Source organism: Electrona antarctica, assembly GCF_951216825.1.
Source record: "Electrona antarctica genome assembly, chromosome: 20".
Classification (NCBI taxonomy): Eukaryota; Metazoa; Chordata; class Actinopteri; order Myctophiformes; family Myctophidae; genus Electrona; species Electrona antarctica.
Window position 1 is genome coordinate 4,798,595 of NC_136801.1, and position 20,404 is coordinate 4,818,998.

Genomic DNA, 20,404 nt, shown 5'->3' on the forward strand with positions numbered 1-20,404 from the left:
TCAGACCTGTCCTTTGGTCTGCTGATGGATCCAGTCCGCGAACTTGACCAGCTGTGTGTAAACTCCGGGGCGGTTCTGCCTGGCACAGCCCTCGCCCCAGCTCACGATGCCCGCCAGGAACCACCGCCTGCCCCGCTCCAGGCACACCAGAGGACCCCCTGAGTCCCCCTGCACACACGCACACACATGCACATGCACACACATGCACACACACACAGACACACACACATTTGAACAGCGATACGATATGTATCATGATACATGGTTGACAATGCGATACATGGACGATGTTGGTTAATTATGGCGATATGATACGATAGGATTCAATGATTTAAAATCGATATAGTAACTATTTAGCAAAGAAGTTAAATCTGTGTGAGAGTTTTTTTAAGGGAAAATGTATGAATATGGATATAAATAAGTAAACACAGTGATTCTGTGGCAAATACATAGACATTATATTTGAACACATGTGGACAAACCCGTACCTTGACATGAACACAGAGAATTCACACATTTCATAGATAGATCAAGTGTACAGATATTGAATGGAAAAGTAATTAAACCCCTCTTTTTTTCTTTTTTTTTATCCCACAATTTTGTAACCCATTTTTCACCCCTGTGTCAATTATCTAATGTGATCCTGGGCTCTACACACCCTCCGTCAACCTAGTCCCCATATATGGGGGACATGGGGAGAGCAACGGACTTGAAACTCATGCTTCCTTCATGCCTGAGTGTCCAAGTTGCTCCTTTACACCTGACAGGGGGGAGTTTCCCTGGTTGGACGTAGCGCGTGGAAGGAACACGTTATTCCAACCAGTTCCTTTCCCCTCCATCAGGCGCCCCGGCTGGTCAGGGGGAGGCAGTTTAGAGACCAGGATTACTGCATGTTTTTTGTGAGGGTACCTACCCATGCAAACTCCACACAGAAAGGCCCTTTCGCCAACCCCCTCTTTTCTTGTGTGAACCATACGTTTGATCTCTGCTTGATTCTGACTGTTCTGGTTGGAGCTACGGTATCAATTGCAGAGATAAAAAGCTTTTTGAAACTACACCATGCCTGATTGATGTCATCAGAATTGAGAACAGGGGACTAGTCAAGCTTTGTAAAGCCTCACAAAATTGAGCCACTGAGTAGCGCAACCCATTCTGGACGGGAACCCCTTTTGGTGTTTTAACTAAGCATTATGTTATACTTTAGCTATTTCAAAAATAGCAGATCTACAAGCTCATAGAGCTTGTAGGTCTGCTATTTTTGAAAAATCGTTAAAAAAAGGGGCACAAATCTTTTGAATATATATTCTTTCAGAGCGAACGTTAGTCAGGCCTACGTAAATGGGTTAAAGGGACACTTCACCCCTTTTGCAACCAGATCTTATTTTAATGATGTTTGGGAGACAAGAAACACTTCCCTGGGGTTTTTATGTGGGTATTGTGTGTTTTTTAGATATTTTAGTATTTCAAAGTGTCTGTGATGTCATGGACACTGGTCTCACTTCCTTCCTTCAATTTTCGATGCAGTTACTATATCGTTACAACTCATCGTTCTAATGGTTACCCCTGGGCCAATGAAGTAAAGTCTTTATTTTTTATGAATAATTCATCATTTATTTATTTAAATAGACTATGCTGTAATATTCATGAAATACAGAACTATATGTTCCTTGGGTATAAGGAGAGTTGGGCTGTTGATTTATGGTACAAACCAAAACTAAGAACATATCGTCTTATTAAAAATAATTATGGCCCTGAACCTTATGTTACACAAAATGTATCTTTTTGTGCACAGCTGCATTCTGGGACCATTAGCTTTAGAAACGGGTAGATTCATTGGTACTCCTGAGGAGGACTGAGTGTGTCTAGTGTGTGATTTGAAAGAAATTGAAAATTAAATTCATTTTTTGTTTTACTGCCAGTAAAGACATGTATTATTTTGTAAAATGACAACCATCTGTTTTAACTTTTTCTGGTTAGAGCAGGGGTTCTCAACGTTTTTGGCCGGGGACCCCCGGAAATGCTTTGGCAATGTCTACCCCTCCATTCAGTATACACACCTGACAAGCATCTACCCCTCCATTCAGTATGCACACCTGACAAGCATCTACCCCTCCATTCAGTATACACACCTGACAAGCATCTACCCCTCCATTCAGTATACACACCTGACAAGCATCTACCCCTCCATTCAGTATACACACCTGACAAGCATCTACCCCTCCATTCAGTATACACACCTGACAAGCATCTACCCCTCCATTCAGTATACACACCTGACAAGCATCTACCCCTCCATACAGTATACACACCTGACAAGCATCTACCCCTCCATACAGTATACACACCTGACAAGCATCTACCCCTCCATTCAGTATACACACCTGACAAGCATCTACCCCTCCATTCAGTATACACACCTGACAAGCATCTACCCCTCCATTCACCTGACAAGCATCTACCCCTCCATTCAGTATACACACCTGACAAGCATCTACCCCTCCATTCAGTATACACACCTGACAAGCATCTACCCCTCCATTCACCTGACAAGCATCTACCCCTCCATTCAGTATACACACCTGACAAGCATCTACCCCTCCATTCAGTATACACACCTGACAAGCATCTACCCCTCCATTCACCTGACAAGCATCTACCCCTCCATTCAGTATACACACCTGACAAGCATCTACCCCTCCATTCAGTATACACACCTGACAAGCATCTACCCCTCCATTCAGTATACACACCTGACAAGCATCTACCCCTCCATTCAGTATACACACCTGACAAGCATCTACCCCTCCATTCAGTATACACACCTGACAAGCATCTACCCCTCCATTCAGGTTCCCAGCGCAGAGCATCCTGGGAGTGACAGCGTCGTCGTACAGCTTGTTACACGTGTTTCTGCTGATGATCCTCACGGAGGCCTCTTGCAAGAGAGCTGCCAGTTCGCCTAAATAAATAGCAGACATCATATACACACACACACACACACACACACACACACACACACACACACACACACACACACACACACACACACACACACACACACACACACACACACACACACACACACACACACACACACACACACAGCATTAAATAACATGTACTAATGTTATATCATCATCAGCACTTAAAGCTGCTATAAGCAATAATATGTCAGAATTTTAATGACTTCTCTGAAGAAGTCTCTGTGACACATCTAGGGGCCACAATCTGCATTCAAAGATGTTCCTAGAAGCTTTTTCATTGGTCGACAAAAAACCCGGTCGAAATGACTAACCAATCAGGAAGTAGACAGGCAAATCGACCAATGACAAAGCTTCTAGGAAAATATTTGAATGCAGATTGTGGCCCCTAGATGTGTCACATAGACTACATTCTTTTGGGGAGCGTTTTGCTGGCTGTCTGAATACCAAAAAATAAAAAGGTCATTAAAAATTTGACATATTATTGCTTATAGCAGCTTTAATATGAATCGCAGGTGCACATGATGAGTGCCACCAATTTTGGTTAATTATTATACAACATGGGCAAAACGTGTGCGGTTATAAACACCTTTTTTGTGCTGGAAGAAAGGACCCCTCCATTTTGTTTACTTGTCTAGTTCATTAGGGGCGACTAGTAAAGGTACATTTCAGGCAGCTCTCACCGTCCTCCATAAGCACTCCCCAGCCAGTGACGAAACAGCTGGTGCCCGTGCTGAAGGAGTGCGTGGGCGCCGGGACGCACACGGGCTGGACCATTTCGTTGAAGAAGATGGGAACGCTGAGCTCCAGCAGGGCGATGTCGTAGTCCGAGGTGAACTGGTCGTACTGTGGGTGGATGAGGATGCGGCGGATCGGCCTGGTGGCCGCTCCGTTGTTACCCGCGGTCATCACACGCATACCCATGTACGCACGCCACGCCCGGGCATCAGAGTATCTGTAGGCAACAAAGGGCAAGGGACCTCTAACGCACTGGTTCCCAAAGTGGGGTCCGGGGACCCCCAGGGGTCCTTGAGGGAGTTCCAGGGGGTACCCAGCTAAATGATAGTTTGGAACCAAATTGACCCTTGTGGGTCTGTAACTCTGAGAGTGTACAAATGGAACCAAATGGACCCGTTAGGGTCCATTTGTAACTTTATCGTTACAGCATTACAGACAAACTGATGTCAAATGTCAAAATGAAAAAAAGAGGAAGAGCTTTGTGCTCAAAACTGAATGTTTTTTTTGTGTGTGCAGTAGTAAAGCATCTGTCATTTATTTATTCTTCTCTACTTACTGTTCGTTGCTCAGCACCTACTGCCCAAGCTTGGGTTGGGTGATGTGCGTGTCATTTCTCTTTCTCTTTTTTCAAATGTAAAAATTAACAAATTATTACTAATTCTAAATGAATACATTTCCAATATAATGAATATATATATTTTTTTTTGTTAAAAAGAAATTGGGGATGCATGGCATGCAGACCCGCGCATCATTAGCGGCGACTGATTATGATCACTGGTGTTTTTTTTCTTTTTAAAATCTCACTTAATGTCCCCTAGGGTAGGTACCCTCACAAAAAACATGCAGTAATCCTGTTCTCTAAACTGCCTCCCCCTGGCCAGCCGGGGCGCCTGATGGAGGGGAAAGGAACTGGTTGGAATAATGTGTTCCTTTCCACGAGCTACGTCCAACCAGGGAAACTCCCCCCTGTCATGTGTAAAGGAGCAACTTGGACACTCAGGCATGAACGAAGCATGAGTTCAAGTCCGTTGCTCTCCCCATGTCCCCCATATATGGGGACTAGGTTGGCGGAGGGTGTGTAGAGCCCAGGATCACATTAGATAATTGACACAGGGGTGAAAAATGGGTTACAAAATCGTGGGATAAAAATTTTAGAAAAAAAAAGAATCTCACTTAATGGAATCTGAATCCTGGAAGCAGTGTGCAGCCGAGATGAGCCAGCGGTTGGAGACCAGCGAGGCCCCACAGACGTGGCCATAGCGATCCATCTGGAGGCTGACCTGCCAGGGCCACGAGCCGGCCCCCGCATCGGACCCTCCCACTATCTTAGTACGCTTCTTAGGCCTCGTACCACAACCTGGTAGGGGGGTATAAGAACAGGAAGGAGGGTTAGGGGCTAGGGGGTAGGCCAAATCCTCTTTCTTCCCTAAGGAAACAGGTTTTTAGCTTGGTTTTCCTATCGCCTAAATGAACGGTCACTGGTCAGGTATGCAAAAAATGTACTGCTCACCACATCGCAGCTCATCAGAGCCGTCAGAGCAGTCTTTGTTTCCGTCGCATTCAGGGTTGATCTTACTCACACACTTTCCATTGGCACATTTGTAGGTGGATGGAGTGCAGCCTTTCTGGACTAAAGAGGAAGGGATAGAGCAGGTGTCACACAGGGTATACCGTAAATATATGAATATTATATCATATCATTCTTAGTAGTTAGTAGTCCCACTGGGAGGAGACCCCGGGGCAGACCAAGGCGCAGTTGGAGGAAACACATCGACTCACTGGCTTTGGAACGTCTGGGAATCCCCCAGGAGGAAGTCACAAATGTTGCTCTGGAGAGGGAAGTCTGGAGCACTCTGGTGGAGCTGTTGCCCCCGCGACCCGACTACGGATAAGCGGTTGAAGATGGATGGATGGATTCTTAGTAGTTACTTCAATTTAGAGATTCCATATAATATAGTAACCGCATAAACCCTATTTATACTTAGTCTTTGCAATTTTCCGGTCTACAAGCTCAAGTTGTTTGCTTGTGGCTATTTTCGTCAGAGGTTTGGTGTAGAGGGAAAAAAGCAGAGGCCAGGTGGAGACTCCGGTGGGACCCCAGTCAATGAAGTATATAGGGTGTATGTGGCTAATGTGAATTAAAAGTTTATCAAAAAAAAGTTTATCAGTATACCAAAGTGCTCTCCATTGGACTTTCCAATCATTGATCAATGCCTTTGACAAAGATCAGTTTGATGCAGGGGGGCAGTGAAGCCAATTGTGTCAGTAGGAAATCCTGACTTCCTGAAAGTTCATATAATGGCCTGTTGTGGCGCTGTCATTGGGCCCCAAAAACCCCATAGCTCCATAGAGGTCCATGTATTTAGGCCCAACTTCACCTAGACTGTATTACCTTAATAAACATGGTCATGAATACTTTCTGCTTCCAGTCACTAGTTTAAAGTCTAATTTCTCATGTCATAATATTATAAATTATGGTCCCATTTATTAAAAAAATGACCATAAAGTCGAGTATGTTCTGAGGGGCGTGGCTACCTTTACAGTCTATGATCGGGATCCACCCCCCGCTCGAGTCAAAATAAAAACCAACGAAGAAGAAGGGGGGAAGTCCCGCCTCGTTGTCTGGGCCAGCCAATGGCCAGCTGGGCCCAAACGGATCTAGAAAGATGGCGATTTACAATTCAAGGACTGACAGGCTTCATGTTAAATCCATATCAGACCCGGAGAACGCTTTGTCCATATTTTCTTTTACAGTCTATGGTTTGATGGCAGGAAAAAAGTATAACAACCTGTTATGGTACGTAGATGAATGAAATACTCACATGCTCTTGTGCAGTTGATTTCATCACTGCGGTCTCTGCAGTCTATGATGCCGTCACACACTGAAGACTTTGGCAAGCACAACTTGTTGGGACACACGTGGTAGCATTTACCTGCAGAAAACACAGCAAACATAAAGATGGAGTGCCACAATCTTTGTATTTTTCCAGTTTTTCATGTGTCTATGAGGTGACAGTACTTCATTAGACACCCTGGAGTCGTTTTTATGTGCAATGATGTATTAACTTTGTATTTAGGGTTTCTTCCTGGAGGCTGAACCCTTGACAGTCAAACGGGCCAATGAAATAAACAGTAATAAAGTGACATCACACTATCAGCTCCTCCCCTAACCCCTCCCCCTTTATCATACAACTACAGCTGTGGGTGCGGCTTCAGTTCAGGTGCAGTTCATAAAAGCATGATTTAACAAATACTGTACACTTTTTGGAAAAAGTTCTTCCTCCTTATATTATAATAGTACCTGATGATCATGTTTTAGGGTGGAAAAAATTGTGGCACTCCATAAGCATTCATCACAGACATGCTTCACGCGTGTGCCTCGTTTATGTGTAGCCTACAACTGCTTTCACGTGCATGCTTGTGCTTCACACATTGTGAGCTTGTAGATCGATGTACCATTTTCGACAGCTTTTGAAAAATCTTGATTTTAATGAAGTTTCTTTGATGTTCTTTAATTCTTTAATTGTATGACGGCATAATGAATGAGAATGTACTCACCACAGTTGCTCTCCTCACTGCTGCTGTCTCCACAGGTGTTGTGACCGTTACACAGGCTGCCGTGTGGCTTGCACTGACCACCGCCACATGACACTTCTCCTGGCTTGCAGAGCGCTGTATACGAGACAACACACACACGCACGCACACACGCACGCACGCACGCACGCATGCACGCACGCACGCACGCACGCGCGCACGCACACAATTAATACCGGTAATTCATCATTTCGCAGTTTGTAAGCACATGTACTGTGGCTAAATGTGTAAAACCTGATTAGGAAGCTCCAAAAAATACAGAATTGATGCCTAGATTTGTACATTATTAGCAAAAGATAAGGGTACACCCTACTAGTTTGATGTACTGTTACAGTACAGTACAGTACAGTACAGACTATGAGCTGCTGTTGATAGACTTACAACATCTAGCTTCATCCCGGCTATCTGAGCAGTCTTTTGTGCCATCACACACATTCCTCAGAGGGATACAGCGTCCATCACCACAGCGGAACTGTCGAGGACAGGCTGGAGGAGGAGGAGACACACATGAAGAAAACAACCCTGGAACTGTTCTACTTTCTCACAGTTGCGGCAATTACCCTGAAAGCTTTTAAAAGTGTGCCTCTGGGCTGTGACCTAAAAGGCTGGTTGGAACACTGAGAGCATCTGGGAGAGGAGAGGAGATTCCTCAATATTGAAAAGCCTTTGCGGTTTGGTTTGCGCAATCCTCAGTAAGACATGTGCATGACTTCTAGTTCCGTTTTCCAGAAGGTGGGCATAACCGTTTCCTGTTCCAGGTCAGTTTCTCATAGCTTCATTTAATTGGCTCAGAATCAGAAAGATGAAGCTATGGGAAACTGACATGTTCATCCTTCTGAAAGATGGTACTACAGTTATGCACACCGTCTATTCTATTGCACCAATGAGCTGCTCAGTGGCCAACGGTAAGAATGATTTAGTGATGTGCAGCTCCGTATGCAGCTACTTCTCAGTGCCAGCTTTGACAGCCTGTACAAAGCTGAAACAATATGAATATATTAGTACATATACCATTGTTAGGAAGGACAGAAAATGGCCATCATTAAACGCTTATAGAGAAATGCTGTGTAACTCGTAACGATTCCCAAGTGATTGGCTGAGATGCCCCCTAACGTGCTGTGCTATGCGCCCCCCTCCCCCCAAGCTTGGTGCCCTGGTCAGCAGCCCCTAAAGCTTGGTGCCCTGGTCCGCAGCCCCTAAAGCTTGGTGCCCTGGTCCGCAGCCCCTAAAGCCAATGCACAATGGGGACACAGGCCTTTTTTTAAAGCTAAACTGGTTTGGGAATCGCAATGATGCTGCGGAAGCATTTGGACTTACAGCTGTCAGGATTGAAGGCTCGGTAGAGGATATAGAAGCCCCTGTGAGTGAGTGACTCATCAGAGTGGAAGTGGAGGGAAACAGGAGAAGAGTATACACGCTTCTTGTAGCTGTCTGGCATTGGATTACATAATCTGGAAAATGAATGTGATTGGAAACTCATAAAACCGAGTGTGAAAGTAGAAATTACTGATCATAGATTGGAATATATATTGTATATATATATACATACAATACACACACACACACACACACACACACACACACACACACACACACACACACACACACACACACACACACACACACACACACACACACACACACACACACACACACTTCTCATATGACGAATAGCAAAGATAGCCAATCTACAAGCAACGTTTGCCATTTATTAACATTAAAATAAAACATATTACAATCTTTTTGGCAATATAATGACATGCCCAAAATAGGCACACCAGGTTGAAAGGGCGCCAGCCCCAAAGGGGACACAGATCCGTAGACATTATAGGTGGGGAAACGCCGCTCTGTAGACAGTAGTCAGTCACACCTCAGTACTACTACTTACTTGACCCCTGCGACGTCCAGCCAGTCTTTCTCACAGCCGTCTGAGGACGCGTCCTGAATGTCCAACGTCACGATCGTCAAGGAGATCTGGTATCCTGGCAGTGGCGCCTGGAACACGACACCAGACAGGAGCAGGGTTCACATGGCGGAATGTGGAGAGGCTACAGAACAAAGGTACCATCCTCTCTCTCTCTCTCTCTCTCTCTCTCTCTCTCTCTCTCTCTCTCTCTCTCTTGATCTTTATCTTTGCCTTTCACTTAATCTCTCTCTAGCCCTGTCTATCACTCACAACATACACTGATACATACGCCCGCGCACGCGCGCACATACACACACACGCGCACCCGCAGTGTCCAGCTGCAGTCCACATTGGGGGGGTAGTAGGATGGGTAGTGAGGCGAGGCCAGAGAGCCATTCCATGAGGAGATGGAGCCTCCACAACCTGCAGGGGGAGACATTCCACACAGAGAAACAGGAAAGAACCCAGTTCAAAAACAGCAGCAAGTCAAACTTGTTCCACATTATGCAACATATCTAGCTCATTGTGTGCTTGCGTGCGTGCGTGCGTGCGTGTGTGCGTGCGTGCGTGCGTGCGTGTAGCAGTCACACCTGCTTTGGGGATAGCCTGGAAATAGGCTTTGAAAACAGCTCCGTCCCTCAGCCTACTGAAGGAGAAGGTGACCAGCATAACGTTCCCAGAAGATGTTAGCACGGGAGACAGGCCGGACGCAGGCGGGCCAGCACCAGGCAGACCACACCACCTGGGACAGGCAGAAGATGTTAGCTTCATGACGGGAGACAGGCCAGACGCAGGCGGGCCGGCACCAGGCAGACCACACCACCTGGGACAGGCAGAAGATGTTAGCTTCATGATGGGAGACAGGCCAGACGCAGGCGGGCCGGCCACAGGCAGACCACACCACCTGGGACAGGTAGAAAATGTTAGCTTCATGACGGGGAGACAGGCCAGACGCAGGCGGGCCGGCCACAGGCAGACCACACCACCTGGGACAGGCAGAAGATGTTAGCTTCATGACGGGGAGACAGGCCAGACGCAGGCGGGCCAGACACAGGCAGACCACACCACCTGGGACAGGCAGAGACCTTCAGCTAATCGTTGCCGTCGGGCAGAAAACCTCCTATCTCCATAGTTTAACTTATTTGTAAATTAATGTCCTATTTGATCGTACTACAGCATCACACAAAAAGTACCAAAAGTAGCACATCTGCAAGCAGTCTTTAACGAAGTAGATCTGCTACTTTAGTTTAATTAATCCTGAAAAGTAAGCAGTTATGATGTCTCCACCCGACAGCGACGGTATGCAGAGTGGTTCTAGCTCGGAGGTCATTGGGTCTGTCAGTATGCAGAGTGGTTATAGCTCGGAGGTCATTGGGTCTGTCAGTATGCAGAGTGGTTATAGCTCGGAGGTCATTGGGTCTGTCAGTATGCAGAGTGGTTATAGCTCGGAGGTCATTGGGTCGGAGGTCATTGGGTCTGTCAGTATGCAGAGTGGTTATAGCTCGGAGGTCATTGGGTCTGTCAGTATGCAGAGTGGTTATAGCTCGGACGTCATTGGGTCTGTCAGTATGCAGAGTGGTTATAGGTCGGAGGTCATTGGGTCTGTCAGTATGCAGAGTGGTTATAGCTCGGACGTCATTGGGTCTGTCAGTATGCAGAGTGGTTATAGCTCGGACGTCATTGGGTCTGTCAGTATGCAGAGTGGTTATAGGTCGGAGGTCATTGGGTCTGTCAGTATGCAGAGTGGTTATAGCTCGGAGGTCATTGGGTCTGTCAGTATGCAGAGTGGTTATAGCTCGGAGGTCATTGGGTCTGTCAGTATGCAGAGTGGTTATAGCTCGGAGGTCATTGGGTCGGAGGTCATTGGGTCGGAGGTCATTGGGTCTGTCAGTATGCAGAGTGGTTATAGCTCGGAGGTCATTGGGTCTGTCAGTATGCAGAGTGGTTATAGGTCGGAGGTCATTGGGTCTGTCAGTATGCAGAGTGGTTATAGCTCGGAGGTCATTGGGTCTGTCAGTATGCAGAGTGGTTATAGGTCGGAGGTCATTGGGTCGGAGGTCGGAGGTTGAAAAGTGGTGAAGTGGTCCTTTAAGCATAACCAGCTAGTCTTTCTGGGGTCCAAATAAAAGCATACAGACAAATACAATTGCAAATACGGTACAACATGATTACATGTCAGTAGTACTCCACACACAATACGGTGTGGAGCAAATAAGGAGCAAAAACACGTGATCTGGACATCCCTAGATGGACATCCCTAGATGATCCCTAGGATGAAGGGCATAAATTGAAAAGTCCAAATACCTGGCAATGATCTTGTTCTGTAAAGGTAGCAGGAAGTCGTAAGCAGACAGCTTGTGGGCAGAGCAGCTCCCGGGCGTGGCTCCGTGCAGAGTCAGGACCACCAGTCTCACCACGTGACCCGAGGGGACCCGCAGACGCCACTGGTAGTACGGCTTCTTGGGGTTCACCAGAATCAGGGTGCGGTTGTAGCCAAATTTGGCGTAGAGGTCAAAGGACATCGCTACACACAAGGGAAATGATGGTTTTGTTTACGTGTCTTCTATTACAGGGGTTCTCAACCCGTGGGTCGCGACCCCTCGGGGGGTCGCCAAATTATTTTAGGGGGTCCCCAAATTATTTAAAAAAAAAAAAAGAATTTTTTTTTTATTTTCACGATTAAAAAAAAAAGCAGACCTACAAGCTCATAGCGCGCCACTCGGTGGCGCGCTATGAGCTTGTAGATCTGCTATTTTTCAATAGCTAAATTATAACAATGCTTAAAACACCAAAAGGGGTTCCCGCCCAAAATGGTTTAAGGTTATTGTAGCAGTCAATTTATATTGGGGGTCGGGAGGGGGCGGGGCGGGGGTCCCGAGACATTGTCAAAGCATTTCCGGGGGTCCCCGGCCAAAAACGTTGAGAACCCCTGTTCTATTAGCCCATTTTGACCTGAGATCAGATTCTATAAATGTCTTCTACATCCTGACAGTTTTCTGAAAAAGCTATGTTTCTATGTCAGTGGTTCTTCGATTTTTCAAAAATAGCAGACCTACAAGCTCATAGCGCGCCACTCGGTGGCGCGCTACGAGCTTGTAGATCTGCTATTTTTCAATAGCTAAAGCATAACATAATGCTAACACCAAAAGGCCCAAAATGGGTTCGAGCAAGTGATGCACATTCAGTACACCGTGGACGGAGTGGTTTTGCAGACAAACGGTATATACAGCAATCAATGAACGAGAGCAAGAATACGTCACAATGTAGGAAAAGTGCAAAGTAAAACATCCGGAGGTTTAAAAGGCATTAGTTCAGTAATGATCTGGATCAGAGCACACGCCCCCAAAATCAATCAAACTAAATAATGCATTGCAATTCATTGACAGCTTCTGATTAACTCTGCCTCGTGGGATGTTCGCACGTCATGACTGCAACTCAACGCATCTCAGCGTGTATGTACACATGGTGCAGTTGAAACTCAATGCATTTCAGCGTGTATGTACACATGGTGCAGTTGAAACTCAACGCATCTCAGCGTGTATGTACACATGGTGCAGTTGAAACTCAATGCATTTCAGCGTGTATGTACACATGGTGCAGTTGAAACTCAATGCATTTCAGCGTGTATGTACACATGGTGCAGTTGAAACTCAATGCATTTCAGCGTGTACACATGGTGCAGTTGAAACTCAATGCATTTCAGCGTGTACACATGGTGCAGTTGAAACTCAATGCATTTCAGCGTGTATGTACACATGGTGCAGTTGAAACTCAATGCATTTCAGCGTGTACACATGGTGCAGTTGAAACTCAATGCATTTCAGCGTGTATGTACACATGGTGCAGTTGAAACTCAATGCATTTCAGCGTGTACACATGGTGCAGTTGAAACTCAATGCATTTCAGCGTGTACACATGGTGCAGTTGAAACTCAATGCATTTCAGCGTGTATGTACACATGGTGCAGTTGAAACTCAATGCATTTCAGCGTGTACACATGGTGCAGTTGAAACCGATCATCAAATGGGGGAAGAAAGGTGATTTAAATTACTTTGGGTACATGGCATGGTTGCTGGCACTGGGATATTATTCACACACACAACCATCTCCAGGGTTTATAGAGAATGGTCTGTCAGAAAAGAAGAAAAAAAATCCAGTCTGTGAGAAAAATGCCTTGTTGATGCCAGAGGTCAGCGCAGAATGCCCAGACTGGTTCGAGCTGATAGAACAGCAAAAATAACTCAAATAACCGCTCGCTACAACCGAGCAGTAAACTTCAGAGCATCTCTGAGTGCACAACACCTCGAACCTTAGGCAGATGGACTACACCTCGAACCTTAGGCAGATGGACTACACCTCGAACCTTAGGCAGATGGACTACACCTCGAACCTTAGGCAGATGGACTACACCTCGAACCTTAGGCAGTTGGACTACACCTCGAACCTTAGGCAGATGGACTACACCTCGAACCTTAGGCAGATGGACTACACCTCGAACCTTAGGCAGATGGACTACACCTCGAACCTTAGGCAGATGGACTACACAAGCAGAAGAACACATCGGGTGACACGGAAACTGAGGCAAGACATTTGACAATAGAAGATCGGAGAGTGTATATCATACTTCCCTTACCTTGGAAACCCAGCTGCCACTTCCCACTCTGGATGCTATTTGGGTTTTTAATCTTGTCTGTCTTGTCATCCGAGTCAAAGTCATCAGGGTCCAAACCTATACAGAGGCACATGAGAAATGTCTTCATACGTAAAAATGTTATTCAAGTCCTACCTATACAACAAACATTTACAACATTGTGATTTTGTGTGTGTGTGTGTGTGTGTGTGTGTGTGTGTGTGTGTGTGTGTGTGTGTGTGTGTGTGTGTGTGTGTGTGTGCGCGCGCGTGCGATCGCTCGTGCATACATATTTATGTGTGAAAACATTTATTAAAAACGAATGTGTTAAAGTGTTATATACCGGTAGCTCTATATTCCCATAGTAATCATTGTTATAGATATAGACAGCAGCAAGGGTCTTCCTGTCGCTCCTCTTCAGGATCATCACATCCTATTATTTGGAAGTGGAGAGGATGGAATGGCCTGCCGTGAGTCCAGACCTCAACCCAATTGAGTGGCCAACAGAACCACGTTGGATGACTTGCAACAAAACCTGTACTGGTTGAGGATGAGGAATGGGATGCCATCCCACAGCAAAATGTGGCTAGGTTGGTGACTAGCATCATAGATATATATAAGAAAGCTAGATGGCTCATCCGCGCTCTGGCCAATGGAGAGCGACGTTGCTACGTGGCGGCCATCTTACCTCGGGGCAGCATAACATTGTGTCTATGGGGCATGTACTTTTAAATAACCACAACTTGCTCAATTTTCAACCGGTTTGGTTTGTTATAAACGTCAGAGACGTCCGCATACTTATATGCTTTTATACAACGTTCATATAAAAAAACTAAATTAAGCAGATAAGCGCCCTGAATCATAGCCACGTTGACAACGTTTGTAATAAACCAACCCGTTTGTAAATCCGTCAAGATCCGAGCGAGTTATGTTTTTGTTTGAGCTGCCATTGAACATACTGTACTGTAGCCCCGAAGTAAGATGGCCGCCGGGTGAACGACGTCAGAAACTCCGCCTTAAGCCATCTAGACTTTATATATATCTATGACTAGCATGAGGAGGAGGTGCCAAGCAGCTGTACACTGAGTGTAAAATTAATAAAGTGTAAAAATGGCCAATATGTGTTGTTTTTGAGTGGTGCAACCACTCCTATAGACAGCTATGTGTGTGGCTGTGTCCCTGGGTCTGTGTCCGAGCACGGAAATAGCGTTATAGCGTTTGTTCACCACCAAGTGTCACTGTTGCACAGCCTAACACACAGACACAGACACACAAAGGGAGGAGGGCTTGTACAGTACAGTACAGTACAGTACAGTACAGTACAGTACAGTACAGTACAGTACAGTACAGTACAGTACAGTACAGTACAGTACAGTACAGTACAGTACAGTACAGTACCACTCACTTCAGACGGGTCAGATTTTCTTTCCTTATTACTGTGTGAGAGTTAAGTTTCCGAACTTTTGTTGCTGAGTTTAGATCCTCTACTTCAGCCCTATACATTTCAGCCCTATACAGCCCTATACATTTCAGGCATTTGAAAATATTTGTATACATGTGAAAACTATTAGTTATTAGTAATTTACTTATTTAACTACTACTAATTGTTACCTACTTTCTTACTACCTATTTTCTTGTGTAACATAGAGTTCTATTTGTAACAAATACATGGGCCACTCTACCGAGCCAGCTGAACAGGTCCATGTCTCTGTTCATGTAGTATCGCTGCTCGTTGCGGCTGTCCAGCAGCTTGTTGGTGCCCGGGAGTCTCCGCTGCAGCCGCTCGGGACCCCGCCTCCGGATCGCCATGGCAACGTTGTCCGGGGCGGAGAATTTACTCCAGTAGAAGACGTTGAGGCCCTGCTGCGTTCCTTCACTGTCACACAAATGGTTTACAACGTTGCTATTCTAAAGGGCCTGTTACACTTGGTTGTGTGCCAGCACAAATAGCTGATCTGCAAGCTCACAACACGGCGCGCTGTGAGCTTCTACAACGGCTATTTTTGGTGACAGTGTATTGTAGGCTACTGTATTGTATCTGGGCGGGGCTGTATATATGATCTTTATGAGCAGAAACTGGATGGTCGCACTATACAATCCTGAGTGTCCATAAAAGAAAATTGCATGTTACGCTCAGAGTTAAATGTACACTCGAGATTGTGTTTTTGCATAATTTAGTTATTTTAGACTTACCTGAAGGCGATAATTCCTGAGTGTAGGTAATAGGAGCTCCAAGGGGACGACTCATAGAGTTGTGAGAACTGTTTTTCAGAGGGCAGAGAGAGGAGGAATCAGTCAGGGCTTTGACACAGTGGATGCTACATCATTCATGACATGGCTTGTGAGGTCACTTCACTCGGACGGCACTGGCTCAAGTGTCATAGTGGCACATTGGCTGCTTGGGAATCAGAACGTTTCCGGTTCGATCCCCGGGTTAGGGTTGAAGTGTCGTTGGGCAAGACACTAAACCCCGGCAGTTTGGTGCCTTGCATGGTCACCTCCACCACCATGTGTTTGAGTTTGTGTGTGAATGAGTGAATGTAATGCACATTGTAAAACACTTAAACCCATTTTGACCTGAGATCAGATTCTAAAAATGTCTTCTACATCAGTAGAAGACAGTTTTCTGAAAAAGCTATGTTTCTATGTCAGTGGTTCTTCGATTTTTCAAAAAATATCAGACCTACAAGCTCGTAGCGCGCCACTCGGTGGCGCGCTATGAGCTTGTAGGTCTGCTATTTTTGAAAAATCGTAAAAATGCGGCACAAATCTTTGAATATATATTCTTTCGGAGCGAACGTTTTTTTTATTTCGACGTCAGGCCTAAATGGGTTTTGTGTCGATTTTGAGCAGCACAGAGGTCCTTTGTGTCCCTCTCACCTGCCAGCCTCGTAGAAGCAGACCCTGGGTGGTATGGGCTGCTGGCCCTGGGTTCACCTGCTCTATAATGAACAGATGGCAATGCAGATACTGTGACCACCTGACTAGCCCACGGACTCACCCACAGGGCTGATTACTAGGAAATTAGAGTAAATTGCTGAAGCCCTACAGTAACAAGGGGAAACGTTCACCCATTATCAATCAAGCGTGTCCTATCCTATGTAATCAACCTGATCATATAGGATATGTGCACAGTGTGCAGCTCCTGCCCTTTATTCTTGTTATGCCGTCCAGAGGACTCCATCCGGGCCCTTCCGTGTCTCTTCCCACCATCCTTCCCTAGTGCCCTGTCTCTCTCAACCCAGTGGACTCCATCCGGGCCCTTCCGTGTCTCTTCCCACCATCCTTCCCTAGTGCCCTGTCTCTCTCAACCCCTGCCTGGAGTTGTGGTTGTCTCCGGCTTCGTACACACATTTCAGACGAATATGCTCTGTGCTGTCCGTGTTTCATGGCCGCCTCAATGCTTTTCCAATGGAAGTCTCGTGGTTTGACCAAACAGTTGTGTGTGATGGGGGGAGGGGGGGCAATCAAACACAAGTGTTTGGTCAAACCACAAGACTTCCATTGGAAAAGCATTGGGGCGGCCATGAAACACAGGCAGAGCACAGCACAGTTGTTCTTTATGTGTGTACGAAGCCTTCCTCTGCATCGAAGGGCACAGAGTGGCTGATTGTGTGAAAGGCGACACAGACAATGTTTTTATTGAGGGGCTGCTCGTCCTCTCACTCTCGCTGCCTGCATGCAGGGCCTTCGGCAGGGCTCACAAATGCCAGGCTTGTCTTCGGCCCTGAAAGGGCCCTGTCTCTGGGGGTCCCAGGACTCACGCACACACTGGACCGGGGTCCTGTTACAGCAGCTTTACATTTAACACCACCAGAGAGAGGGAGAAGGAGAGGAGAGGAGAGAGAGGGAGAGAGAGAGAGAGAGAGAGAGAGAGAGAGAGAGAGAGAGAGAGAGAGAGAGAGGATTGAGAGAGAGAGAGAGGAAGAGGGAGAGGAGAGAGAGAGAGAGGGGGGGGAGCAGAGAGAGGAAGAGAGAGGGGGAGAGGGAGAGGAGAGAGAGGGAGAGAGAGAGAGAGAGAGAGGAAGAGGGAGAGGGAGAGGGAGAGGGAGAGGGAGAGGAGAGAGAGAGAGGGAGAGGAGAGAGACGCTTCAATGGAAGAAAGAGGAAAACAGAGGACAGAAAGGAGATGGGGGGGCCACTAAAAAGAATACAAATTCAAAGAGAAACACTTGGATAGAGAATAAAGCGCGGGCAGAGGGCTGCCGCGCTTTGCCAATGCGAGAGGTGAAAAAGACAGAAACAAGTAGGTTGCTGTAGGGAGCCAGACGGAGCATCACTTTGAGCCAGGAATAGGAAGGGGTCAAGCACAGCACTCAAGAATGGGCTTTCAGGGAAGACACAGCGAGGCGACCATCGACCATCACCCGCTGTGCTGCTCCTCCACTTACATAATGGTTCAAAGCCTGAGCCTGCCGGCGGAACTCTGGCGAGGTGGAGTTAGCCAGGTCCAATGAGAAGTTCAGGCCGGGGAACTCTACGCTGCCGCCAAGGAAGAACACTGAGGGAGGTGGAGCTTTAAAAAAAACAACAACAAGGGATTTGAGACATGGTATATGAGTTGAACGGTGGTCAGAATGTTTCGAAACAGGTTTTGAAGTCGTTTATGGTGGATATGAGGACACATCGCTGACTAAGTCAGCTACACGGTCGCAACAGATTGATGTATGCTTGTTGTATGAGATGTATAGCTGATGCAAGCTCGCAATGCATTTCCAATGGGAGTCACATGGTTTGACACAACATTTGTGTTGTATGAGGGGGAGGGGGGCAGTCGAAACACAGCCGAAAGCCATACAACAGCTTGTAGTCCAAAATGTTGTATCAAACCATGTGACTTCCATTGGAAATGCATTGGGGCGGCCATGACACTTACATCTTGCTTACATCTAGCATGCATCAATGTTGTATGCTAGATCGAAAGGTGTGAGTCGGGCCCAACACAGATAACACTGTACTCACATGTTAAGAAGTGTAGAGTCAGTGCAACTGCAGCGGTGAGAGGGACGATACCTAACGTCCACCTCCTCCATGAACCACAGGGCGGTGGTGCTCGGGCCACCTCCACCTCCTCATCCGCCCGAACCTCAAGCTTCATGGGGTGGCTCTGGGATTGGGTGGGGGGCGCCTTTAAGACCCCCTCTCCCTTCCAGAGACAAACACAACTCACACATCATACTACTACTACTCTAAGCTTCTCTTGTGGCTATAATTCTTTGGATCTCTTTACAGTGTGACTACAGAACAAGATGAATAAAGAACAAATGTGGAAAGCTAATTGACCTTTGTGCAAAATCTATGCACTGAATCTATCCTAAAACGGCGCGCGGCATACTTAAGCACCACTGATTTATTGAGAGCAACGGCGAACATCTTTTCAGCTGAAAGGTTCTTCTAAAACATTTAAACGGTTGGCAAAATTCCCCGGGGGAGAACACAAAGCGTGGCAAGAGGGGTCTGCTTTCCCACGGCCCGGCGCTCTGGTGTCAGCACTCCATCAAGTAGCAACACTCTGACATGGACATTCATGAGAAAGAGAACCAGATACCCATAGAGACGGATTTTACAATTAAGATGAGCCATGGCTGAGTGGACTAAGCTGATGAACTGCCCAGATCGTTCAGCCTCCTGCCTCTGATGAGGGGAAATCCCTGGTCTATCAAAAACTCTATATGCTTTCTAAATGATATAGCCAAACCTGGCATAGACATAATATATTACTTGCGATGACTAGCGATGGTCTGTTTTTCATTTTCTCTTTGTCCTTGGATCAGACAGATGGAAAAAAGCGAGAGGCTATACTGAAGGCATGGGTCTCTTACCTGTGCAGCAGGCAGGCTGGCAGCAGAACAACTATGTCCATGGCCACAGACGCTGTAAACTTCGCAGGTTTTGCTGTTGGGGAGAGTCCTCATGGCACGGTCCCGTTAAGCTCCGGAGAGGTGATATACAACAATACCTCAGGCATAGAAATGATGGAGAGAGGAAACCCCTAAGCTATCGCTGCTTTGAAAAAAAGTGCAGAAACCCGACCTGAGCGGCTCGGACGCGGCGGGCATTCACTGCACTGCCGTATACCTGGACGGCAGGTGTCACACGGAGCCCCACAATGCAGTGCGGGACAATGGGTCCACTATGAAAGTGTACAATCCACACAAGCATCCGTGCGACAGATATTTGTGGGCAAACGTCCCCCGTTGTGTATGTGGAGGAAAGTTGGTCGGACAAAAGAATGTTTTGAGAGGAACGTGCTCAAGGTATCCGGATAATGGCGACTTGGCGGACATGCCCTTGGATCATCTTCCACAGGGGTACAAAATAAGCTACAATAGACCTGGCAATAGGCGTACAATTCTTTTGTGGATGATTGATACAGGAGATAAAATGGTCTCACTTGGCAGTCTCAGTCATGGGAGAGAAAACAGAAGAAGTATAGTGGCATTGCAGTATGAGTTGTAGGGGCATGGTAGGTATATTAGAATTTAAATCCTTCACGTCACTTTTTATTTTTCAATCAGGTTTTATTTTTGTGCATCAAGATCTCAAACTACTTT

At 46.4% G+C, this 20,404-nt stretch overlaps 1 protein-coding gene across 1 annotated transcript; it reads right to left on the minus strand.

Moving 5' to 3' along the window:
* LOC306912836 (suppressor of tumorigenicity 14 protein homolog) lies at positions 1 to 19,765 on the minus strand (the record flags this gene model as incomplete). Its single annotated transcript, XM_079489291.1, has 19 exons — positions 1 to 168; positions 2,823 to 2,959; positions 3,665 to 3,936; positions 4,893 to 5,076; positions 5,230 to 5,349; positions 6,542 to 6,652; positions 7,278 to 7,391; positions 7,696 to 7,800; positions 8,632 to 8,765; positions 9,203 to 9,309; positions 9,546 to 9,643; positions 9,811 to 9,962; positions 11,525 to 11,744; positions 13,854 to 13,949; positions 15,533 to 15,726; positions 16,044 to 16,111; positions 18,242 to 18,366; positions 18,813 to 18,996; positions 19,673 to 19,765. The coding sequence occupies 19 exons, from the start codon at positions 19,763 to 19,765 to the stop codon at positions 1 to 3; spliced, it is 2,682 nt and encodes an 893-aa protein (XP_079345417.1).
* Between the last annotated feature and the right edge of the window lie 639 nt (positions 19,766 to 20,404).